General features: G+C 45.6%; 1 protein-coding gene across 4 annotated transcripts in view; it reads right to left on the reverse strand.

Annotated features, from left to right (window-relative positions):
- Positions 1-1,889: 1,889 nt before the first annotated feature.
- The window catches only part of TIE1 (tyrosine kinase with immunoglobulin like and EGF like domains 1), a 31,723-nt gene continuing 7,916 nt past the window's right edge, over positions 1,890-25,696 (reverse strand). For 3 of the 4 annotated variants that reach the window (XM_028733791.2, XM_077928832.1, XM_028733789.2), the window contains exons 2-23: positions 24,720-25,004; positions 21,606-21,716; positions 21,097-21,252; positions 20,450-20,581; positions 19,809-19,949; positions 16,807-16,935; positions 16,431-16,576; positions 15,757-15,901; positions 15,160-15,318; positions 13,965-14,102; positions 13,187-13,477; positions 11,705-11,995; positions 11,180-11,373; positions 10,816-11,026; positions 9,924-10,034; positions 7,555-7,745; positions 6,887-7,000; positions 6,665-6,735; positions 6,015-6,055; positions 5,122-5,218; positions 4,793-4,892; positions 1,890-4,374 (exon numbers count right to left, since the gene is read on the reverse strand). In XM_028733791.2, the coding sequence (XP_028589624.2) occupies positions 4,303-4,374; positions 4,793-4,892; positions 5,122-5,218; positions 6,015-6,055; positions 6,665-6,735; positions 6,887-7,000; positions 7,555-7,745; positions 9,924-10,034; positions 10,816-11,026; positions 11,180-11,373; positions 11,705-11,995; positions 13,187-13,477; positions 13,965-14,102; positions 15,160-15,318; positions 15,757-15,901; positions 16,431-16,576; positions 16,807-16,935; positions 19,809-19,949; positions 20,450-20,581; positions 21,097-21,252; positions 21,606-21,716; positions 24,720-24,996 (3,318 nt within the window). In that variant the 5' untranslated portion in view covers positions 24,997-25,004 and the 3' untranslated portion in view covers positions 1,890-4,302. The remainder of the gene's footprint in view (positions 4,375-4,792; positions 4,893-5,121; positions 5,219-6,014; positions 6,056-6,664; positions 6,736-6,886; positions 7,001-7,554; positions 7,746-9,923; positions 10,035-10,815; positions 11,027-11,179; positions 11,374-11,704; positions 11,996-13,186; positions 13,478-13,964; positions 14,103-15,159; positions 15,319-15,756; positions 15,902-16,430; positions 16,577-16,806; positions 16,936-19,808; positions 19,950-20,449; positions 20,582-21,096; positions 21,253-21,605; positions 21,717-24,719; positions 25,005-25,696) is intronic. The other variant, XM_028733792.2, reaches the window with a different exon arrangement.

Consider the following 25,696-nt stretch of genomic DNA (forward strand, 5'->3'; position numbering starts at 1 on the left):
TAAAGGCTAAAAGAATCATACATTACTGAGCACCTAAGGAGAAACTGACAAGCAGGCACCTTTGGCATTGCCCTCTTAGTGCCTGTCGAAGATGCTTCTCTTTTATAACAAGCCTTCCGAGTGTAAATCTTTGGTGTCATTTAGTATCAGTATCAGAACTGAATTGATTTTATATATGCCTTGTTGTTTTAAGAGTGGTTGGAGCAACCCAGCCTGATGGGTAAGAGGATATTATTATTATTATTATTATTATTATTATTATTATTATTATGTGCATATATAATTTTTATGTATGCAGATGTCAGCTGCTTTTATATATGCAGCTGTTCTGTGCATGTTTTTATTGTATTGTAATCACTTTGGGACATTCATAAATGAAATAATAACAACATTCAAAATCTGCACATGTATGCAAGAGAAAAACTCTCCACAATTTAAAAGAGATTCTTAAAATGATACCATGAAGGTCTTAACTATATTATTATTATTATTATATGCAAACTAGGAATAGCAGAGAATTTGATTTAGTTCACATCTAAAGGAGAGCTTACTTATGCAAACCAAAACACAGCCATCCTTAGTGAAAACTCATGTTATGAAGCCCTAACATCTTTTTTTTTAGAACATAAAACTAACTTTGGGAAATTTTTTAATAGACAAAGAGGAAGATGCCCCAACCCTTCCCTCAGCGACCATTTCTCTACTTCAACTTCCCTCCCTGTGGCTTTTCTCCACACAGAGTTCAAAACATGGATAAACACAAAACTGTGCCCTCAAGCAATCAAGCAAATGTTTGTAGCAGTGCCTCACTCTTGATACTGCTGGGAAATGCTGATGCAGTTTGTACCAAAACCTGGCCTGAACACTATTTATTTAGTGCTCCATAACAGTTTTTAGTTACGGAAATATGAATTTATTGCTGAAGAGAATCTTCCTTCCCTGCAACATTTTGCATGATTTTTTGTTGCTGCATGTGCGTGGAATAGCGGATCTGCTGTCTCAAGTTTCAATTCTCATATTCTGTACTTTCCCTTCCATATCCTATAACTGGTTGCCCATGAGCAGAAAGCACTATTTTGTAGATAGCACCAGTATACCAAATACTAATCCCATGGAGCTGAATATGCCAAATATGGCTGTGAATTTGACAGTCCGAAGATGACCTACTCAGGAAATCACCATTGTATTTATTTGTAAGTGGAAATACCTGTCACACACATGGTAGCTAAACTAAGATGTCGCATAAAGAAATATAAAAAGAGACTTGAATGAAATGGTGGCATGACCTCACAAGGGCCCTCGTGGTTTACTCTCAGGAAACTGAAACACACCACCTGGAATGGTAACATTTTTTCCTGAAGGGGAAGGGATCAGGGATCCATAACTCGCTTGTTGCCTTGGCAACACTTACAGACGCAGAACCCTTTGGGCATATTTCTGTGAATTTGTACCGCCCTGGCAAACTGGGTTAAATCCAAGTTAAGAATAGTTATAGTGGTATTTGATTACCTTTGCCAATGAGTTATTTCTTGATTCAGTTGGGCCTCATTTTTTCACTCCCTTCCCTGTTCTTACCAAAACAGTTTGTCAGCAATGTCTGGAGTGGAGCCAGCATTCCCTGCAGGGCAAAGGCCTACACTGAATTCTCTGGTAAAGAATATGCAAACAGTACTGACCGCTAGTATTTGAAGGGGGGGGGGCACCTGCCTCCTACGGCAGAGTGGGAGAAGCAGCTCTTTATGGCTGTTAAAATGGCTGCCAAAGTTACTGAGAGGCACATACAAAAATAAACAGTTTATATTCATTTGTAAGAGGATGGAGGCTAGAGAGTACCTCTTGATTTCTGTTAAAACACAAGGAAGGTTGTCATACCCCGTTTCACAACTTCATCCTTTTTATGCATCCTTTATTATGTACAAATCTAATGCAGAGGCAGCATAGAACTGCTAGAGGCCTATACAATCATGTACTGCTAATTTTGCACCTGTCTGAAAGCATATGCTCCATGGGTTAGATCCACCACACAGCAAAACTGATTGCTCTCCTCGTTGACATTCCCATTTTCATGCAATGCTAGAATTGCTTCCATGGGATTCTAGGAGAGTTCCAAAGCAACTCTTTGAAGTTCAGCTCCTTTCTCCCTACCAATTTCCTTTGTTTCATAAGCCATTCATACATGGGCATTTCCAGACTATCACTATTTTGTGAGTGAGAGTTAACTGCATATCGGCAAAGTTAAGATTCAAGAATTAAAGTGGATTCGTCACTCTTGCACAAGAAACTCATTTCAAAAAACAAACAAAACCACACACCCCTGCACAAAAACACATTCACTTTTTTCAGTAAGGAAAGTGGCATGAAAATGCACTAGAAAATGTGTTATAACAATTGCTTGACCTAATATCATATAATCTCCCTGCAAACAAATCAGAATGAATGCTCTATAAACAGCCAACATCATAAAACCTCCCTGAAAACTTTGTGTAAACAAATCAGGATGAAGGCTCAATAAAAAGATTTGGAAACCTTATTCACTGGCATCCTATAATGACAAGAGACTTGCAGTTCTCAGCCAGCAACTGATCTCACAACATGTGGATTGCGCCAGATCATTGAGGGGACAGTTGTGTCTGCTTCCATGAACAATCCCTGTCCACACTGTTTTGCCCAGTGAAAAAAACTCCTCATGGTATTTGATGGTATTTGTTGAAAAGCAAATGTTTGGAGAAGCATCCAGGCGACATTATATGCATAGGAAGCTGCCTTATACTAAGGCTGTGTGCACACTTCCATTTACTCTGCATCCACTGAGCTCCCACTGCTTATTTGGGAAGGGGTGTACACACAACATTAGCCACAATCCAGATCTATCCTGCTGGTTTTTTTTTAATATAATACTGTGTTTTGATGAGTTTTTCCCCAAACCAGCTTTGATCTGAATTGAGAAAAAGAACCACCTAGCTGTGTTGAAGCCAACCCAGATTTGATTATTTGTTCATCTAGATCAGTATTTTCTCTTTCAAATTACAGCAGCTCCCCGGGGTCTCAGGAAGATGTATTTCCCATTGCCTGCTATCTGATCCTTCTAACTGAAATGCCTAGGGATTGAACGTAGAACTTTCTAGTATGCATGTGACTGCTCTGAGCTTTGGTCCCTCCTGTCATATAACGTGTCGCTTGAATGCTGTACACAAGGAGGGCCTTGGTAGATTAAACCAAGGGTATATCCAGTCCTGTGCAATGCTTCTTTTGCATGAACGCATTCTCTTAGTTTTAGAAGCAGGCTTAATTGGAATCAGCACACGCACGGGCCTGCTAGACAAGGAGCAGGAGGAAGTTGCCAAAACGGGAGAAAAAGAGGGGAAGTGGAGGAGGACTTGCTCCTGGGACAGGTGTTCAAAGGTGTTACAATTCAGAACATTATGGAGGACTTGCTTAACAAGTTTGTGCAGTACTTGCACCTGTTCAAAGAAAAGCAGCAGGCTGTGATAAAGAACCCGGGAAAAGTGGGCTATTTTGGAAAGGATATGAGATGAACTGCAAACGGCACAGGCCAATGCTTTTAGCAGCAGCAGCAGATGACATGAAAAGGGTCAGTGTGAAAGCATTTAAACTCCTTCCTAGTGGCTGGCTTTGAAAATTGCTACTATCTCCACATTCCTGCCTTGTTCTGCAGAAATGAAGCCTGGAGGAGGGAGTGTAAAGAAGTGTGTTTCCATGCAGGTAGCAGGTAATCTTTGGCTAGGATCTGCCCTCCGCCTTCCTGCGAGGCATGAGATAATGGTTGTGGTGTATGTATGCATGAATATAGATGATGCAGATTCTTTCGTAATCCTTTGACTTTTTCTCCTCTCCTTTCCTCCCCATGCCAAATTCCAAGACCAAGAGGCACTCTGTTTCAAGTCAAAGGCTGCTCCACATGTCCTCCATTCATGCATGGGTCCCATATTGTCCATCTTGGAGGCAGGCTGGAATCGGCACATGGAGTTTGTGATATATAGCGCTACTGAGCATAGATGCTCCCGTAGCACAATTTATAGCTGTGTGTCACTTCTCTGAACTCCATATTTCCTTTAAGTTTGGCAGAGTCTTGGATTGTGATGTGTGCTGTCCATGCCCTTCTGGTCAGGGAAGAAGATGGCATGAGGGATGGGTTCATGAAGGATCCTCTGGACCAGCCAAGTTCAGCTATGTTCTGTGCTCTATGTAAAAAGATGGTGGCACGACCATGAGACATATGTACAGGAGGCTTCTATTGCCCTGTTTGGGTCCACAGGTTGGTGGGGTCAGTGCTCAAGTCTCTCATGCTTCTTCAGCCGTCACATCGATCCCTGCATAAGTAAAATTCTCAAACAAAGCCATGTTCACGTAGGCCTGTCAAAGGAGAAACAGAGTCAAGTTGGGGGGCTACTCCCTTTTACCCCTTCTTTTGTGAGTACATTTTCCTCCAGGTTCTGACTAGAAAAGACAATACAATAACTCATATTTTAACCTTACACTGCAATCATGCTCAGAGCAAGCCCCAGCCCAATATCTTGGGACAATTGCCTGATATAGGGCCCGGTTCTAAGGACCACCTGCATCCTGCCTTGATGAAAGAAGCTGAGACCCCACAACAACAGGATATTCTTAGTTGAAATGTATGGTAAGGGTGCTGGGTCCCCCAATGGTGAACACTGGGTTCTGTCATCTGACTGTAAACTCTGCTCACCCACATCTTTAGAGCACACAGGCTAAAAGCTCAGGAGGTTTTTATTCAGAGCACAGCAAGAATATCCCTAGATAGTGATACCTTCCGAGCTTCCAGCATGCGGATGAGCTGCACCGATATCTGAGCAAAGGGTGGACGTTCATATGGCCGGTCCCGCCAGCACTGCCGCATTAGCTCATAGCTGCAGGAGAAGGTGAAGAATCAGAATGAAGCTAAATACACAAGGGAAGGGGAACTGCCAAGTTCACTGGACACTTGATCTACTGGGCATCTCTCTCTCCTGCTCCTCCATCAGCATGCGACAGTGAGGAGATGTAGAGGCTGAGGCCTAGTATGCCAGTGACCACTGGCAGGAGATAACTGAGTAAATAGGATGTGTGTGTTGGGCAGGGGGAAGGGTTTCCACTTACACTTCGTCATCACAGTTGAGAGGCTTCTCCATGCGGTACCCTTGGGGCAGCTTTTCATAGAGTTCAGCACATGTCATGCCACAGTATGGCGTCCCTCCTAGGAAATCAGACGAGGCACCATATTCACCAGCATCTTGGGGCCACTAGTGGCCGGTTGGGCTCTATGGGTGGGGCTAATTTGCTCTCCTAGCTTCCTAACACTGAACGTTGCTGCTCCCATTGTTGAGGGGAGGGAGGGGTGCGGTGCTGGGAGTGCTGAATTAGCTCGGCTGCTGTGCTGAGCATTAGCTGGGCTGAGCATTCCACTGCCTTGCCCCTCCCCTGCCCCACTTGGTAACTGCCAGCGACACACAGTGTTGCAAAACCAGACAAGCAATATAGCTCCATCTGTGCAACCTCACTAGCCACTCCTGCTTGGTGCAATGCACACGTAACACAGCCTTCTGGGTGCTACTGGGACAAAGTTCTCCTAAACCACCCATCTCTGTATGTCCTGCCCTCACCCATACATAGTGCAAAGTGCAGCTAGATTGGAAGAGGTACAGTAGCAACTATATGGTGAGGTGAATAGATTATGTAGGTCAGTAAGAGTTTTTCTCCCATGATGTTGCTAAGGTTAGCCAGCCCATTTGGGGAGAGATCTGCTAAGACTAGGCATGGTCCCATTTTGTGTTTCTCCCCAAAGTGAAGGTTTTTATCCTGGCTGTCCTGTTAGGAAGATTGGTTCAAGGTTGTTTCCATGTTCCTCAACCAACGTAAGGGTAAGGCACTCTGATGTCACTCACAGAGAGGATGTTGGAGAAATGAAATGAAGAAATTGTATTGAAGAGTATGGGGCCAAAATGGGATGCATAGCATAAAGGACAGTGAGGGCAACAGAGACAGAAACTTACCCAGGCTAACTATTTCCCATAAGAGAACCCCAAACGACCACCTGCAAGAGAAAGACAAGTTAAGATGTAGGCGGAGGTCGTCCAGGTTTTCCACTCTACTGTAGCAAACTTGCTGCTTTTCTAAGATCATTTTTGTTCTGGCCTGCTACTAATACAGAGAGAAAAAAGAAAATACTGAAGCCAGTAGTTTCCCCTTCGTTAATTGTAAATTATTGTACACTTTCTTCCAATAGGCTTTTTTTTGTAGTATAGTATTCAAATGTATTGCAACTTAATGGATTGATTAAAGAAGTAAAAGACAGAGGATCATTCATACATTCTCCTCCTCATGACATTCCTCTTCATTACATTTTCTAATTCTACTAGCCAGGAAATGGAACGAAGGGGCTAAGTGAAGGTCCACCTAGTCCAGCACTCTGTTCTCACAGTGGGTGGTCAGATGCCCATGGGAAGATCACAGGCGGAACCAGAGCACAACATAATATTTATCCTCCATAAATTTGTCTAATCCTCTCTTAAAGCCTTCCAGGTTGGCGGCCATCACTACTTTGGTGAGAAGAACTGAAGAAAGTACCACCTGCCACCTGATCACTGTCGTCCAATCTGCGGTTGACCCTGCCACCCTGCCCACCCACCCATAAATCACTCACACATCACTCTTGGTTGTGTACACACTGTAATTCAGGGACTCAATAGCCATCCAGCGAACTGGCAAACGGCCCTGTGAAAACAAGCATCACTGGGGTTACAGAAGCCCACTTTGAGTAGACCGGCGAACAAAGAGAAGAGATGGAGCTGGGCTCCACTCAGAGCAGAAGAGAAGCCTGAGGAATGAGGAAGTGGTCCACATGATCGTCTCTATCCAGACTTACCATAGTCTTCTTTACATAGACTTCCTCCCCCCGGGACAAACCAAAGTCGGCAATCTTGGAAGTCAGGTTTTCCCCTACCAGGATGTTCCTGGCAGCCAGGTCTCTGTGGATGAACTAGGGGAGGGCAGGAAACAGCAGTGAGTGACATAGGCAGTGGTAGAGAATTCAGGCATTCATCCTAGTCCACAGCTGCACACAACAGCATCTCATGAGCTATCTTGTGAAACTAAAGCTGTAGGCATCTCAAAATCTTGCCTTACATTTCACCTCCTGTATTGCTTCAGCATTCTCTGGTCCTAACTCAGAGCTGTACTGACATGAAGTTATCCCAGTTCTATCCATGTCAGTACAGCTCTTAGTTAGGACCAGAGAATGCTGAAGCAATACAGGATATAATTGGCATATGATTCCAATACACGTCTACTATTGCAAGCTTGAAGTCAGACACTCAGATGATGGACCAGCCATCCTGTGTATGTGAAACACATTACAAATGGAAAGCACAAACACAGGCCTGCTCTGTCTTTCCCCTCCTTGACTTTGCTTGCTAATTCTCCCCACCCACCCAAAAACAGAACTGGTTCACGAGCCCAACTAGTGGAGCCAGCTCAGCCCAACATGAGCCCAACTAGTGGGAAAAGGTGGCTAGGTGGCGAGGACACACAGACCTGTTTTTCACTCAAATACTGCATGCCTTTGGCCACATCAGATGCAAACTGCAAGAGCTGTTGGGATGTGAGGGTCGAGGCTGTCCCATGCTCCCTGGCAAAGGCAGGATCTGTCTCCAGGACTCGGCTCTTGCGCAGAAAATCTAGCAAGTTTCCGTAGGGTGCATATTCAATGGCGATGTACAAGTAACCTGGAAAATTAGGGGAGAGACTGTCAAGTCAGGCCCAGACAAACATGTCAGGAAACTTACTCCGTTAGAAGCAGCAGGGTTGAGAAAGAAAAGACCATAAAAATTATCAGAGATGAACCTGCGATAACACACAAGATCCTCCTCTGTATGAAGTACAGTGGTGCCTCACAAGACGAAATTAATTCGTTCCGCAAGTTTTTTCTTCTTGCGAGTTTTTCGTCTTGCGAAGCACGGTTTCCCATAGGAATGCATTGAAAATCAATTAATGCGTTCCTAGGGAAACCGACTTCAGACCAGGTCCGGGGACAGTCTGTCCCCCGACCTCTTCTGAAGGCTGGGGGGGGACGAAGGGCTTTTCTTCCCACCCCCAGCATTTTAAAAAAAACCCGGGACAGCGGAGGACTTCTCCGCTGTCCCGGGGCGATTTAAAAGCCCCCGGGAAGGCAGGCAGGGGGGACAAAGACTTTTGCCCCCGCCAGCCTTCAGAAGAGGTCCTGGACCTCTTCTGAAGGCGGGCGGGGGGCGAAAGTCTTTGCTCCCCCCGCCTGCCTTCAAAAGCCCTCCGGGACAGCGGAGAAACGCGCCGCCAGGGGCGATTTTAAACCCGCTGTCCCGGGTTTTTTTAAATGCTGCCGGGCGTCAGCGCTGCCGCCCGGCAGCATTTTAAAATCGCCCCGGACAGCGGAGAAGTCCCCCGCTGTCCCGGGGTTTTTAAAAAACCTCTCCGCCCCCCCGCCAGGCTTCGGAGCAGCCTTCCGAAGCCTGGCGGCGGGAGGAGGTCCGAGGACAGTGGGGAAGAGGCGCTGCGCTTCCCCGCTGTCCCGGAGATTTCCCTATGGGCTTTCGTCTTGCGAAGGAAGCCCATAGGGAAATTTGTTTTGCGAAGCGCCTCCGCGACAGAAAACCCTTTCGTCTAGCGGGTTTTCCGTCTTGCGAGGCGTTCGTCTTGCGGGGCACCACTGTAATATGGAGAGTGTATGTAGAAATATGCATGGTCATGAAAGATAGTAGACCAGATAGCGTCACTGCAACCACTAGGTGGTGCCAGTGCTTTGACAGGGTTCATCCACACTGCTCCTGAAAACCCCCTTTCCAAATCTGTTTTGTGCACTGTGGCCCTCTGGTGGTTCTGTACCTAGGTGGGTTGTCTGCTGCTCTCACATTCTATTGTACCAGGGCCTCATGCTCTGCCTATTTGTATTTCAGATCTGAAGTCCTCTTGCTCATTTTAAAACCCTGCCCATGGACCCTTCAAAAGCAGCCCATAAAACCCTCCGACACCCCCTTCTATCACTATTTCCAGCAGAAATAAGGAAAACCCATGCGCTCTGCTTCCTTCCCCTCACTTCCATGTGCTTAAAGGGTATTGTTAGATTGCTACTATGATCTAACTAAACTTATTTTCCAAGCCTGGTTAACAACGTGTTTCAGTGATCTCCATCATTATCTCACCCTGCTATCAGCTCTATCAGTCATGCAAGTTGTTTGCTCTCAGTACATTGCTGCTGTAAAGAAGGCAGAAGCTCGTGGTAGGGAAGATATCGTGACCTTGAAGGTGATTTCCCCAGGGTGAGGTTAATGCCTGGCATTCTGGGTGCGTTGACCCCTGTGATTTCCCCAAATGTGAGAAACTCAACTACATAATTTCCTCCTCTAAAGGAGGAGGAAGATAATAACACTTCTGGGTTTGGTGTTTATGCTGCTTTGCAGTTACAGAAGCAGGCATCAGCGGATCTACCATTCTTTGCTTTCTGGTGGTAAAACTTTTGCCAGATTGTGACACCTGCTCACAGATGGCGCAATATGTTTTAAGGGTATGTATCTGTCTGTCACTCCCTCACAACAGCAAGCAAACACTAAACTTGGCACCCTAGAATAAGCAGCTCAAGTGTTGGCTCTGATTCCAGTCACTGCCCCATACTAACCACAGGGAGAGATTAAGGGGAAATGGAGTAAGGAAATATTTTGCAAGTTGAAGGAGTGGCAAGAGAGGATGGGGCTTTTGGGCTTTGCGTGCTAGTGTGTGTGTTGTTTGGAAGCAGGGCGGGTCTGTTGTTCCCTCACGACGAGCCCTCCTCAGTGAATAAAGGAAAAGGTGGTGCAGATGAGCCCAAAGATGGAGGAGCAGGGGAAGAAGTAGTTAGCACTGGAGGGTGCCCTATTGGCAAGGTGTCTCACCCTTGTTCTCGCAGGCTCCCAGCAAGTTGATGATATTGGGATGGTGGCCCAGCTTGCAAAGAACTTCCAGCTCTCCAGCAAAGTCCCGGTGGTCATTCTCAGAGGCAAATTCTGTGGTGGCAAGAACATTTGTTGTACATGTGGCCAAGCCCAGCTTTTTGGTGTGCTACATGCATGTTACAAATCTATCTGTATCCTGAATGTGATTGGAAATGAACATTCCTGCATGCACATGTCACAGTTTTACAACCACACATAAGGCCCTTGTTCACATGTAATGCTAAGCAAAACTATCAGTCAGTGCGAACAAACAAATACTGTGCAGGCTCCCAGAGAGGAGATAATGGACACTTTGCTCCTGCTTGGCCATTCTACTGATGTGTTGTGTGACACTGTGGTTTGGCTTAGCATGTTAGCTGCCCCAGGCAAATCACAAGCTCCAAAGCACAGGGCAGGCCTTGGTTATAGCTTGTGGCCTGGAATCCTGTGAATTGTAGTTTTAGAGCTGAAAATTGCTAAGTATCTCTGTTTCCCTGCACACTATGGTGCTAGCTACCTGAGATTGGGAATTGCTATGAAACCATTTTAAGTATGTGGTGGAGATATTCTCTATGATTGTGTGCCATGAGGAGGCCCATTGTCCTGCCTTCTGAACAGGGATATGCAAGGAGTGGCTGCTGTCTTCATTCTCTGAATACTTTGGTGCTTGAGCACCAGAAAAAAGTAGATGCATATGTGTCTGATGGTCAATGCAGTCCCCACCACCAAGAAGGAGGCAAGTATCAGAACGGGTCTGCCAATCATTTACACCCTAAGCAGGGCTGGCTAGCAAGGGAGAGGTAATGGTCTTCCTGTGTCAAGCATGGGAGTCTGACTTCGTGTGGCATCTCACCTTTCAGCATCTTGATGGCTGCATTCATTCTCAGGCCATCTTTCTTGATCATGGCCCGGATGACTTGCCCAAAGTTCCCTTCCCCTATCATGTCCTCAAACTTGATGTCTTCCCACTCCAGGATAGGGTAACTGAGGGGCTCAGGCTGGGGCTTGGGCCGGCGAGTCAGGGTCAGCGTGCCTGAGTTGAACTGCAAAATGGTCTCTTCCCCCTGTGAGAGGATCAGTTAAGCGGGGAGGTTGGCAGCAGCACTACAAACCAAGTGGGTCAACAGTCTGCTGTCACAAGCATGGTGGAGCATAAGAATTATGAGGGTGGGGAGCCAAGATCAGTGGGAAGAGGCAGGTGGGGCAATATCACTCACAGAGCCTGACTGGTAGGTGAATGTGCGGCGCCGGTGAAAGAAGTTCTTCTTGATGAGGAAAAGGGCCAGCAGGGCAAAGAGTATGGTCACACAGGTGACGGAGACAGAGCCCACAATGGCCAAGAGCAACTGCTGGTCCAGGTTGGATGGAGGCAAGTTCTGGCTCCCCAAGGTGGGCACTTGGCTCAGGGCTCCTGCGGGAAAGAGGGAAGCAGTGCGTTTTGTAACAGGGCCTGGCTCTGCGATGAAGGAGGAGAAGGCAACTGCACAACATGATAGAGATGCAGAACCACTGCCATGAGTGGACTCTATGACTGTTCTGCCTCCCAGGGTAGATCAGTGCTTCAGGCCAAGGTGGCTGCTGCTGCTGTGGTTTGCCAGGAGCCAGTTACACCTGCATCCTGGCTGGCCTGCATTTTGACTGTAGGAATCACAGAGGCATCTTCACGCACATTACTTGCCTCCTGTCCCACTCAGACCCCACCCACTGGGACAGCCAACCAAACTTGCCCCTGGTCCACTCACCATCACCCACGATCTCAACTCTCACAGGCTTGCTCCACTCGCCTGGCACAAAGGAGCTGGCTCGCACCCGGAACTGGTAGAACGCGCTGGTGTTCAGCCCTGCAATGATCTTTGTGGTATCCCAGCCGTTGTCCGTGTCCATCCACTGTGGCTCACTGGTACCCCCCAGCTGTTGCACCTCCACAATGTACTTGTTGATGCCACCATTGGGGTACTCAGGGGGCAGCCAGGTGAGCTTGACAGTGCTGTCAGCAAGGGGCTCCGCTGAGAGAGACCGTGGGGATGAGGGACCTGGGAGGCAAGTGGTACAGCTGTTGGCTCTGCAATTGTGACCTGTTCCACAACTGCTAGGAACGCAGTCTGTGGCTTGGCGGACAGTGCAGTTGTGGACCTATTAGGCATAGGCATGAGAGGACATTGGTCAGCAGCTACTACGATGCCAAGAAACAATGAGCAAGCCGTAGGTTTGTCCCTGAGGCACCCCTCAGTCTTCCAGGGCAACACATGTGCTAATGCTTCCTGAGGAGTTTACAGAGGTTCAAAGCCTCTTGGAAGAAAATAGAAATCCCTGCAGAATAGGAGGCACCTTAGAGCCCGCAACACCTAACACCATGCCAAGGCAAGTTACCGTATTTTTTGCACCATAACACTCACTTTTTTCCTCCTAGAAAGTAAGGGGAAATGTCTGTGCGTGTTATGGAGGGAATGCCTACGGGTGGCGGGGGGATCTGCTGCAGTCGTGAGCAGAGGATCCATGGTTCCCCTTCCTTCCCTCCTCCGTGGCTCGCTTTGAAACAGCAAAGCGGAAGAAGAGCCGCTGAGTGGGGAGGAGAGAGGGACAAAGAGCCTGCTTGCTTTTAAGGAGCAAAGCGGGAGAGGAGAGGAGCCGCTTACATGAGTCCGGAGCTGTTTTTTTCAGCGAGCCGGGGAGGAGGGAGAGAAGCAGAGCCTTTAAAGGAGCAAAGCGGGAGAGCCTTCTCCTCTTATACCCCTCTTCTGCATTATTAACAGCATCCTTCTCCACCCACCCCACGCGTGTTCCTTGTCCCTTGAGTGCTTTTCCTTCCCTCCCCACTTAAAACGTGGTTACAAAGCATGGATCCACATGGATCCTCAGGTATTTTGCATTGGGCTACCCCAAAGTCACCGTCAGATCACATGTCTGAACCACAAAAATCATACATCTACTGTTTTGTTTAGAACATTTTTTTTCTTGTTTTCCTCCTCTAAAAACTATGTGCGTGTTATGGTTGGGTGCGTGTTATAGAGCAAAAAAAACGGTAATTAGATTTTAGACCTGTCTACAAAGAAGGCAAGAGCATCAAGCTGGTTGGGACATCTCTGACATAGTACTTGTTCTGTAAGGGATCACCTGGGAGTAAAACCTTTCAGAGGCCACCCACCCCAGAGTCATTGATCCCCCAGCCCTGCTCCCTTCTGAGAGTGGCAGATTTCTCCCAAGTGGTACATCCCGTTGCCCACCTTTGCTGTCAATCTTGACCTTGTAGAGGTCAGATGGAGGTCCGAGGCTGGTGCAGTGATAGACCAGCACCACCAGACTGTACTCCTTGTTGAATTTAAGGTTTGGAATGTAGGCAGACTGCACAATCATGGAAGTGATGTTTTCCTGATGGACGAGCTCCTTGGCTGCATCATAGAGCTGGACGAGGAACCCAGAGCCCACAGTGTCACCACCGGGCAGGTTCCAGTTCACATGCAACGTGTTGCTCCCTTCAACAAATGAGCGTTCAATCACAGGCTTGGCTGTTGGCTCTGTGTGGAATAGAGAAACAAGAAGCCATCAGCCTGATTCTCTTGCCAACAGCACCGAAGTTAAGTTGTTAACCTGGTTTATCCACATGTTAAGGGTATTAACACCCACTCACCCACCTCAAAGTAAACTTTATACAGTCATATACTGTGACAGAAGGCAGTTGGATCCCTGAGGTGGGAAGAGGTTGGGCCACTCATCTATAGGGCACTGGAATTTTGTTCTCCAACCAGAGGAGGTAATGGCAGAAACAGGGCACTTAGCTGGTCTCTGTAGAATACCAGAGTAGGTATTTGTACAATCTCTACTGGTTAATCTCTACTGACTGGAAGGATGGCTGAAGAAGACCCATACGGGAACCAGGATATCAGAAACTGTAGCCATCCTTAGCACTACTCATATGCCTACTACAGAATCTACTTCTTTCGGTTTGGGCATTCTTCATCTCCCCACTTCCCAGATTTGGCTCACTGAACTTCAGGTACTCACCTTGGCACTCTGTTACCATGACAGCGTGAGGGCCTGGGTCACCTTCCCCTCCATCTCCAGGGCGTGTTAGCTGAGCCTTAACAAGGTAGGCTGTGACAGGTCGCAGGTTCATTAGGGTGATGTTCTGAGCATGGTCAACTGTTGATCAAATATGGGTCTGTTACTGTAGAGTCTCATGCTGAAGGTTATGCTCCATATTTTTGTTTACTGCAGAGAGCCCACTGCACAGGGAGGGCCTTTTGACTGGGATCTGCAGCTCTGTGACCTTCCCTTTCAGACTAATGTCCCCTCCATTTTCTATTATCTGCTGAACAGATAAGGGACAGGGACTGCTTCATATCCACAGAATACATTTAAAGCACATTCAGAATACATGGCCTTCTCGGTGGTGGAGCCTGCCCTGTGGAAAGCCCTCCCATCAGATGTCAAAGAGATAAACAACTATACAACTTTCCGTTGACGTCTGAAGGCAGCCCTATATTGGGAAGTTTTTAATGTCTGGTACATTGCTGTGTTTTGTTATATTCTGCTGTATGCCACTTAGAATGACTGGGGCAACCCAGTTAGATGTGTGGGGTACAATTAATTAATTAAAATTCCCCCAAAGAATCCTGGAAACAGCAGTTTATTAAGGCAGATGAGAATTGTAGCTGGGGTGGTGGTGGTCTGCAAATCCCAGGATCAAGAGTTGTGCCTAACTTTGGAGCCTGATCTCCTGTTCCTGTTGTAGCACATGCCTGAGAGAATCCTTGTTTCTTCATGATTGGCTGAGCTGAAAATACTTTGCTTCCCTGTTGAGCAGAATCCCCTGGGTCAAGAAGCATTGCTAGTTACTTAAATGACTCAAAAGTGTATAAATGCACCGTGTCCCTAGCCAAACTAAGATGTTAGATGGCCGGGGCAATGGGTTCTCACGGGCACTGCACTTCATGGTGTGCCCAGCTGTTCTATAAATATAAAACTTGTTATAAAAAGGAAATGAAGGGGGAAGGGCAGGAGATCTGGGGTCCAGCACAAAAGACCCAGAGCTCAGCCTCCTAGATCACCTGCTCACAACACTCCTGTCTGGATCGCTGTCTGTATAGTTGAAAAGAACTGAAGCCAGAGCAGGCACAGGTTTGAGAGAGCCCTGCAGATTTAAGAGAGCACACAAATTAGAGCGACAGCTCCATCTGGATTACAGCAAACCCCTTACCTACAATGGATGACCACTGAGAAGTGCCAGTTTGGGGCTTGTACAGAACCTTGATGGAGATGATGGGTCCATCACCTGAGACGCGCCCCACAGGCGATATCACAAGCTGCCGACTCTGCTTGGCCAGAAGCCTGGGAGGGCTTAGTGGCATGGGAGGCACTAAGGAAGGGAACAGCGTCAATCACAAGCCAGGCAAACATGAAAGTAGACAAAGGGATTGCACATTTTACCTCTGCCCTTGAGAGAAAGATGACTGCAACTATTAGGACAGATTTGCACCAGATGTTTCTCATGCGATATTTTCCTGATTGGTACCTGGCACAATCCTAGTTCCTGTCTCTGATTTATGCTCTCCTTCTAGGTTTCTTTGCTTGAAAACTAGCACCACATTTAAAGAGACATCAGAACCTCATTTTGCCTAGACAAGAACTGCAGAATATCTTAGGAGGGGTACTAAAATAAAAACTGTGTGGCAACATTTCAGTAACCGAGTTCTGTACAACCAAAGATGCTTCCTGTGATGATTTTGTAATTCCCAGAAGCTGAGCATGAATATCTCTAACCCTGAAATCTCACCACCTGTACTGTCCTGCTCACCTTTCACAGTGACCTTGAACTTGCCACTGTCCTGCCCACCCGTAGTGGAGACACGGCATTCCCAGAGGCTAGTGTCAGAGAGGACCAGCGGTGGCACTTGAAATTCACAGGTTGTCAAGTCTTTTTCCATGATGGCTTTCAGAGACTGGAGAGGTGAGAAGAGTAGAGTCATATCCTGTCTCAAGTCTTCTGTTTCTGAGTATTTGTGGGGAACCACAGTCCCATGGGATGTAGGTAGGGTTGACAACTGACCTAGCCCCATCCTTACTAGTACCAACACGGAAGGGAATAGATCACATGCAATTATATAAACAGAAGAAAAAGTGGTGTCAGGACAATTGGACTGCTATGCTAAAGCACCCAAATACTTGCATAATTAACATAACCTCTAGTTTGATCATGATTTATCCTCCTCACGTGTGAACAGAGGTAGGGTTGCAAACCCACACAAAGAAACCCAATTTAACACCGTGTGCTTATCTACATCTGGGTGAAACCCAATTTAACACCCTGTGCTCATAGATTGATCTGGGTGAAAGGGAGATTACAGAGAGAAAAAGACCGAAAGGTATGAGTAGGGTGAGAGCAAGTTGGGGCCAAAGAGGCAGAGGGAAGAGCAAGCCCAGGTCTCTGGGATGGTACAGGGCCTGATCCAGGACATGATGGTAGCTTACCATGATCACTGTTCCATCAGCCTTGCGCAGTTCAATGTTTTCACGCACAGGGATTGGATTGCCTGTTGCCATGCAGGTAATTACAGGCTGGGAGCCTAAGTTAAACTCCAAGTGAGAGACCAAGTTCTTGATCTGGGGGATCCGATCTTAGCACAGAACACCAGAATAAGGATAAAACATCATTACAATTGTAATAAAATAGCATTTTTTAAAAGGGCAAAATGATATTTATTCCTTGCCTCCCTTTATCTCTAGGTGGCAGACAACGGCTAACCACTATGCAGCACCCTCCCCATTCATGTACTCGTTTGGCAGTTCTCTGGCACTGGGCCTGGCTCCTGCCATTCCCATGATACACAATCCAGAGTGCTTTTACCTGACTTTTCACAGTGCTGTCCATGCCAACCAGATGGGCAAATGCAGCCACTGAACCGGTTACAGGTGCCTCCATTCTGGCAATGACACTCCAAGGCACAGTCAGCGCCATACCTCCCAGAGGAGCAAGCTGGGGAAAGAGCACAGGGATCGCGGGTCAATCTCCTCTGAGCATTTCCCAGAGACTGGGGCTGCATACAAGCAATGCGTTTAAGGCACAGTCAAAACACACACTCGGAATTATAGTTGAATTGGGAATAGTAACTCTGTTAAGGGCAAACTTTAATTCCTAAGATTCTTTGGGGAGGGACAGGCTTTGAATGGGCTTTAAAGGCATAGTGTGTGTGCCTGGGTCAAGGATGTCTGGCAGATTTCATGTATGCTGCTTTTAACCCGTCTCCCATTGTAAGTTTGCAGGCACGTAAGACCACAAAGCAGTTTTAAATGTGCTGGCTTCCTTTTTAAAAAATGGATTGGTCACCTCCAGAATGTCATTGATTTTACTAGGGAGATTCAATTGCATGCCAGAAATGTAGGTTTGCAGAACTGAAGTAGATTAAAGTGCTCTGTTGCAACAAACCCACTTTTACACATAACAAGAAAGGAGACTTTTTGAGATTTGGAAAATGACGGGGGCGGGGCAGGGGGAGCGGAATGCACTGAAAAATGTGCATAACAATAGATGGATGGGAAGACGTCTAACCTTCACACAAACAATTCCCACTGTCATATATCCTCCCTACAAACATGTCAGGATGAATGCTCAATAATGGGTATGCATCATATGAACTTTGTACTGGTTATATGATGCCCGTTCTTTATTGTACTTTGTGGAAGTAAACCAGGAAGAATGCTAAACGAACAGCTCAGTCTGGAGGAGCCATTTCTCTTTGCTATGGAACTTCCTGCTCATGAGAACCCCCTTTTTCTTTTGGTTTGTTGGAGCCAAGCAGGAGGGAAATGATTCTAAAGAAACAAAGGGAGGAAGTGGCTCTCTCCTGGATACGAGCCAAACAGAATCCCAGCAGAGAAAGTAGCCAAAACCGAATAAAAATACTAAGGAATACTGTGAGTCTGAGATGAAGGGAGGGTTCTTGAACATCTTTTCCATGTAAAGATGTTCAGGAAACAATGTGACTATGCTGTTTGTTGGTAGTAACAACAATGAAACCACAAGCTTGCACTCTGGTTACGCGATTTAATGAAATTTGCCTTCATCAGTACTGTTCCAATATCCATGGTTCCTCCTTGCCACACCTGTAGGAGCTCTTCTTTCCCATGGCTTCATTACGTCTCACTTTCTGAGAGATCACATGACCCCAATTCTCATACAGTATTACCTTTTTCACAATGATTACAGTGTTGATTTCACATAAGGACTGTTTCCCCACCCTGAACCCTCCCTTGTGTGCTGAGGACTGGCACTTGTTGTATCAAGAAAAATTCTAGGATTTGAATGAGACTTGGTAAACATTAGGTTTCTCAAGGTAATGCCTTTTCACAAGTAATTTTTACGATGTGAAACAGACAAGGGTAAAAACACCACCTCATGGTAACATTACCCTATCCAAAAGTAACATGTTAATCAGATCTGATGTCACATTACATTTATATATATGTATCCCTATTGCTGCTCTGGGGTGGCGGGTGGCGCTGTGGGTAAAAGCCTCAGCGCCTAGGGCTTGCCGATCGAAAGGTCGGCGGTTCGAATCCCTGCGGCGGGGTGCGCTCCCGTTGCTCGGTCCCAGCGCCTGCCAACCTAGCAGTTCGAAAGCACCCCCGGGTGCAAGTAGATAGATAGGGACCGTTTACTAGCGGGAAGGTAAACGGCGTTTCCGTGTGTGGCTCTGGCTCGCCAGAGCAGCGATGTCACGCTGGCCACGTGACCCGGAAGTGTCTCCGGACAGCGCTGGCCCCCGGCCTCTTGAGTGAGATGGGCGCACAACCCTAGAGTCTGTCAAGACTGGCCCGTACGGGCAGGGGTACCTTTACCTTTATTGCTGCTCTGAACACATAGAAGAAGTCAGAAGCTTCAGTTTAGCAAGAAATCAATCACATGATGGCCATGTGGGTGGGGAGCTACCACACCCTTCTAAAGAAAGACATGGGTGTTATTCACCTATGTTTTACTCTGAATAGACCTATTGTAATTAATGGACCAAAGTTAAGCCATTTTTACTATTTAAAAATACTACATGAAAATTTGATGGTGGTGCATGAGAGAGTCTTTATCGTTTCCTCCCCAACTCTGGAGTTTGTTTTCCCTGGAAGCCCAGGCGGCAGAGACTCTGGTTGCTTTCAGACAACCTGCTTGTTGAGCATTCATCCTGATTTGTTTGCACAAAGTTTGTGGGGAGATTAGATGACGCCCAATATTTAATGAGCGTTTGTTCTGATTCATTTGCAGGGAGGTTATACAACTTTGAATCAAGCAATCCCAGTGCATTCTCCATCACTTTCCTTAATGCAAAAAGTCTAATACGGTGAGGGCTTCCGGTAAACTATAATTACGCAACCTGAATTTGCTGGTATGGAATTGAATCCCACCCGAAAATAGTGACAATCTGGGAGTGCCCTAAATTTGGCTTCTGCTGACAGGTAAAAACAATTTTATTCTCCTGGTTTTTTATGTTAACTAGTAGCCACCAGTTTGCCTCATTCGGTTGCTCTGTTACTGTTTTATTAATTGGATTATTTTAACATTTAATTTTCTTTCCTCGGTGTGTTTTTATGTATTGCTGGAAACTGCCCTAATGAAGGGTGGCCTACAAGCTTGCACCCCAAGCATTACACGAGGTTTGTTTTTATGCTGCCAAATGTAACATGGAAAGCAAGGGGAAAGGAAGCACAGAGTTTCTTTGGTTCTGTGGAACAGACGCCATACGCTTGCATCTTGTGCCTTGCATCTAAGTAGGTCAGCTTCCCCCACCGCCCCATCTCATTTATCACCTTGGTGTCCAAAAGTGCCATAGAGTTGGGAGAAAGAGACTGCAGGGAACATACCTGAGCCACACTGAAGACCACTCCATCCAGTAGCACAGGAACAGCCATAAGGATCAGGCAGACAGAAGGCCAGCCCCTTGCAGCCTTGCTTGTTATGACATTTCTCCTGGCAGTTTCGCCCAAACATGCCTTCCTTACAAGCTGCAAGGCAAGAAGATTCTTGTCAGGGATTTGCTGCCACTGTACTGACAAAGCCACACATGTTCACCAACCCTGCACCACATTTGTTCCTTCCTGTGTCCCTATCTGCACACAATCAGAACGAATCCTACAATGAATCCATAATTCCTCTTTATTGTGATGCCAGGTTTCTCCACTGTGATCTCTGTACCTTTTCTCACACAACACCAGTTGATCCCTCTGCAGAGATAAGAGACTTGGGACTCGAGATGTGAAAGAAGAAGAAGAAGAAGAGTTTGGATTTGATATCCCGCCTTTCACTCCCCTTCAGGAGTCTCAAAGCGGCTAACAAAGCTATTTGGGACTCCATGGCCTTCTACCCACGCTTCATTGCCTAAGGCAGAGGCTTCAAGGCAGGTTTCAAATGGCAACCATCTATACTCTTTGTGAAGATTTACAAGTTCAGTTCATGGAGCAGAGGAATCTCTTCCTACCAAGACCATGTACACATTGCTTCTAACCTTTTTCACAGCGGGTGCCCATGAAGCCTGGTGGACAGATGCATTCTCCCTCAATATGGTGGCAGATGCCTCCATTCAGGCAGTCGGGACAGTCCTTGTCACAAGAAGAGCCCCATTTCTTGGCCGCACATCCTGGGAGGTTGGGAAGAGACAGACAGACAATTATTGCCTGGATGCACAGGAGGCCACTGCTTTAATGAAACTAGGCAGGTCTGGTTCTGGTCACTGCCTTGAGTGCCATGACGGAAGAAAGGCAGGACAGAAACATAAAATAATAAAATAAAATTTAAAGAAGATTTGGAAGGAAGCCTGATCTCTGGACAGCACGAGGCAGCATTAACCACAGTGCAGTCATTAACAGTCTCCAACAGCCACTATGCTCAGGGCAAGTTCACACCTATGTGTTCATTACCCTCTGGCAGCAACTTAAAGTGACGCCTGGCATATGGGTAAAGAGGCACCAGAGAAAGCCTTCTTATGATCTCAAACAATAGTTTTTAATAGAAGCTGTACATGTTCAGCTGGGAGTCTTTAAATGATGAGACACTGAATCACACCCACCCCATAACAAAGGATGTAAACAGACGTTAGTGGGGACGTCCGTGGCTCCTATTGACCTGCATTTCTTCAGTTCTGCACTATCTTACCTCGCACAATCAGCCGGAAGAAGGCACTTGACAAAGGACTGTCCCCAATGAATGTAGCGCTGTAAATCCCACCGTCACTCACGCTGACAGGCGACAGGGTCAGAGTGGACTGGCTCTCCTTCACCTCCCCCTGGTCCTTGGTGTCATAGTAGGTCCCTGCAAATGAAAGTGGCAGGGAGGAAGAAAAGCATGAGAGCTGACAACTGAACTCTGAATAAGCCCTACTAAGGCTAATCCACTCCAGCCTGTGACTGGCCTGGACAGGGCTTAGAGGCTCCTGCAACCTCTAAGGACATCACTGACAGAGCAGTCTGGGTAGGAGAAGAACTGAGGAAGCACAAAGGCATCCAGCTGCAAGCCCACTGGCAGGTCTGGGCCTAGACTGCCAGCTTCGATTGACAAGGATGACTGAGGGCGGCCCTTGTTCCAGGAATGGGGTGGGGTGGGGAAGCATTGGAGCAGGGACAGATCTCCCCAAAGCCGTGCAGCTGGGAGAGGGGGGCACTTGCCATTCCTTTTCCACAAAATGTCTGCGTTCTTCCCGTGCTTTATCTTGGCAACAAGTACAGCTGGCTGGGAGAGGCTGAATGTCTGGGTCACTTTCTCTGGGACGAGGTTGGCTGCAGGGTCAGACAGAAACAGAGACTGGGTTAGGAAGCAGGACCTGCAATATTTTCTCTTCCCTGATCATCAGAGGGTCATGCTCTGGATTGCCCAGATCTGTCATTCCATCTTTGTCTGGGATTTCCAGAACTCACCTAAGCACTTCATCCTGCTCAACATGTATATTTGCCTATTTTACTCTATTTATTTAATGGAATCTTAATTAGGAGGGGGACTCCAAACGGTTTAGTTGAAATAAAAAATACATTAAAATTATTGATAGAAGTCAGATTTGAAGCCAATTTAATCTTAAAAATAATAATAAATATTATTATTATTTATTATAATAAATAAATAAATAAATAAATAAATAAATAATAATAAAGGAGCAGTTAAAACTACACATTATAAAATAAAGTTAAAATATTATACACGTGTCATATATAAAATACATGTCAGTTTCACTAATCTGGGTAGGCTTGTCTAAACAAAAAAGTTTTTAATGGCTACAGAAAACAACACAGCTAAGATGCCTGCCTAATGTCAATGGGCAGGGAGTTCCAGAGTGCAAAGGCCGCCAGGCTAAAAGAGCAAATCCTTACAAGGGTGGAACAAACTGTGTGTGGCATTTTCTACACATATTGCAAGGGGAAAGGTGAGCATGTAGGCTTAGTGCAGGTACTAACTCACAGTGTCCAGAACAAAATAATAATAATAATAATAATAATAATAATAATAATAATAATAATAATATATTTATACCCCACCCATCTGGCTGAGTTTCCCCAGCCACTCTGGGCGGCTCCCAATCAAGTGTTAAAAACAATACAGCATTAAATATTTAAAATTTCCCTAAACAGGGCTGCCTTCAGATGTCTTTTAAAGATAGGATAGCTGCTTATTTCCTTCACATGTGAAGGAAGGCTGTTCCACAGGGTGGGCGCCACTACCAAGAAGGCCCTCTGTCTATTAAAAACTTCCCTGATAATAATAATAATAATAATAATAATAATAATAATAATAATAATAATAATAATAATATATTGTTTATACCCCGCTCATCTGGCTGGGTTTCCCCAGCCACTCTGGGCAGCTTCCAACAAAATATTAAAATACAACAAGTGAGGTGAAGGTTGATGTGCCCATTTTAGGTAATGTTAGGGTTAGGATTGTTCTGCATCTTATTGTTAACGTCATCCTTATTCTTATTTCCAAACCCTCCATTATGAGCATATCTCCCAAAGTCATGCTTTAAATTGTATCTGTAACAAAGCCTGGATTTCCAGTGGTGTCTTTGTTCTGCCTCACCCAAATCAATGTTTATCATACTTCAAAGGCCTTCTAAGATAAGAAAATCTAGTCAATTTTCAGATATTCTTCCTGGGTTCTTTGTTTAAATTATCTGACTGATGTCTCTTTTCCTGGCAATAAGAATCGCTCAAATGACTAATGACTGACTAGCACCATAGCATCCAGAAATTCTTTTGTAGTAGGATGCCAGGGAAAATGTGTGCCCTTAAGTTCATAGAATTATAGAAATGCAGGAATCTCAACTAAAGCATCCAAGACAAATACCCTATTTGCTGCATGTTTAGATCTGTCTATGCAATTCTATGAGTACTAGTAGGCAACAGTTATGAAAATCATATACAGTGGTACCTTGGCTCTCAAATGCCTTGGTACTCAAACAACTTGGAACCCAAACACTGCAAACCCAGAAGTAAGTGTTCCAGTTTGCGAACTTTTTCAGAAGCCAAATGTGCTCCGTTTTGAGTGCCACACTTCCATTTTGAGTGTTGCGCTGAGGTCTGTCTGTTTTTGCGGCTTTTTTGTTTTGTTTTGTTTTTGTGACTGTGTGGAATCCAGTTCAGCTACTGATTGATTTATTGTGTGACTGCAGCACATTGTTTATTGCTTTTATGGATCAATGGTCTTGTTAGATAGTAAAATTCATGCTAAATTGCTGTTTTAGGGGTTGTTTTAAAAGCCTGGAACGGATTAATCCATTTTGCATTACTTTCTATGGGAAAGTGCGCCTTGGTTTTGGAATGGACTTCCGGAATGGATTAAGTTTGAGAACTAAGGTACCACTGTATATAAACAAATAAAATATGCCAGAATCCCTTCCACAGATGTCGGCAGGAATTTTTTTTCCAGCAAGGGGACAAAGTAAATACTACAAACAAACAAATAAACAAACCTAGTATTAGAGAACAGGTCTGCCATTTCTGGTAAGTCCAGTGACTAGGAGTGGCTCACCCATTGGGGTGGAGCTACAACAATAGCCTTTTGGCAGTGATATCACTGGCAGTCATTCTTGTGCATCTATGCAGCCATGCCTTCACAGCCATCTTCCCCCTGCCAGTAAGTGGCAATGGTGCCCTTTCCATGAGGCTATTGCTGTCGGTCTGCTTCTGCTGGTGACCGAGTGGTGACAAGACCTAGGTAGACCCGTCTTCAGAGAAATTTCCAGGTCTTCCTCTTTGCTGTGGATCTCCTTTTCATCTATGGGTAGACTGGCATACAGACAACATCTTTTCCCACTCACTGCTGAGACCTGCTGTTTTTCCTCTAGCTTCTTTCATCCATTCCTCTTTTTAAAACCCAGCCAGAGGGCAGGGTGGGTATGTATGTATGTATGTATGAATGAATGAATGAATAAATAAATAAATAAATAAATACATTGCATTGCTGCTGCAATCAATTTCACACACACACCCCAACACACATTTATCTGGCTGGGCCTAAAATGAAATGAATTCCCTAGATTGATTAATACTCATTTTTCCTTTTTCCTTGTCCTGGTATGCAAACAAATGGAAAGAATGACCCCAGGGTCTGGGTCTGAGGAGGGTATAGAGAGAAGACTCCATTACCTTAGCCTTGGTCTTATCACAATGATGTAAGGACCTAACATTGAGAAAGAATAACTTCAAAGTACATATCGCTCCCAGTTCTCAGAAACCACATATCTGCATATTATCTTTTCCAGTGTCATGCTGAATCTCTCTCAAGCTTACCATCCACATTGTTGTGCACATAAACCACCCTGGTTTGTTCTGACTCAGTCTGCCCCAAGCAGTACGTGATGCCCACCAGGTCTGACCGGGAGAAGCCGCTCATTTGCACTGCATGGCTGCTGTTCTTGTACATCTGGAATCTGGACCTGGGGTGGGTCATGACAATTTTATTGTCTCTGTCAATCTGGAGGCTGGCATTTCGCTCACCAGTCACACACAAGAGGTAGAAGTTGGTGTGTGAGGGACTCAAGACGTTGGCCATCAGGGTGATATCCATAATTGCTCCTGCGTCAGAAGAACAAGAGAAGGTGTTATTTTAGGACAGGGAGAGCAAAGGATCTCAGCATAATTCACACAATCGAAGCCAGGCCTTGCCTAGGCTCTAGAAGAAGAGCAGGGAACTCTCCCACTGTGAGGGCCAGCTTCACTCAGGTGAAAGTAGCCAGGGGCTGCTTATCTGTGACATACTTGTGTTTCCTCTTCATGAAAGTAACATTTGAAGCTATGTGCTTTCTTTCAACGGATATAAACTTCAGTTGTTCCTATTTAACAGGGACATTTTCTCTAGTAAATCCCTAGTAAATCCCATCCCTCTGGGAAGAGCCACTGAACGTAGAATCTTTGTTGATAAGTTGAATATGTATACATTTTTAATTGCTTACATCTAATAACAGATACTGTGCGTAGAACTGTTTTATATTTTTGTGTGTGTGCGCGCACACACACACACAAATTCTTTTAATACAAAGGTACAGTGGATGGTGCTCAACCTCTGTTGCCATTTCAGCAACACAGCAGGAAGTTCTTATCTAATATGTTAAAAACAATATTATTATTCCGTCTCGGGACACATACAGTACAGGTCTGAAAACAAATCATTATACCACCACTTAAAATATTTATCCGTGTATTTGTTTGAATTTGGAAAGGAACATAGAGATCGCTTGTATGATGAGATAGCACATAGGCTATTATTT

The sequence above is a fragment of the Podarcis muralis genome, chromosome 5 (genome assembly GCF_964188315.1).
Source record: "Podarcis muralis chromosome 5, rPodMur119.hap1.1, whole genome shotgun sequence".
NCBI lineage: Eukaryota > Metazoa > Chordata > Lepidosauria > Squamata > Lacertidae > Podarcis > Podarcis muralis.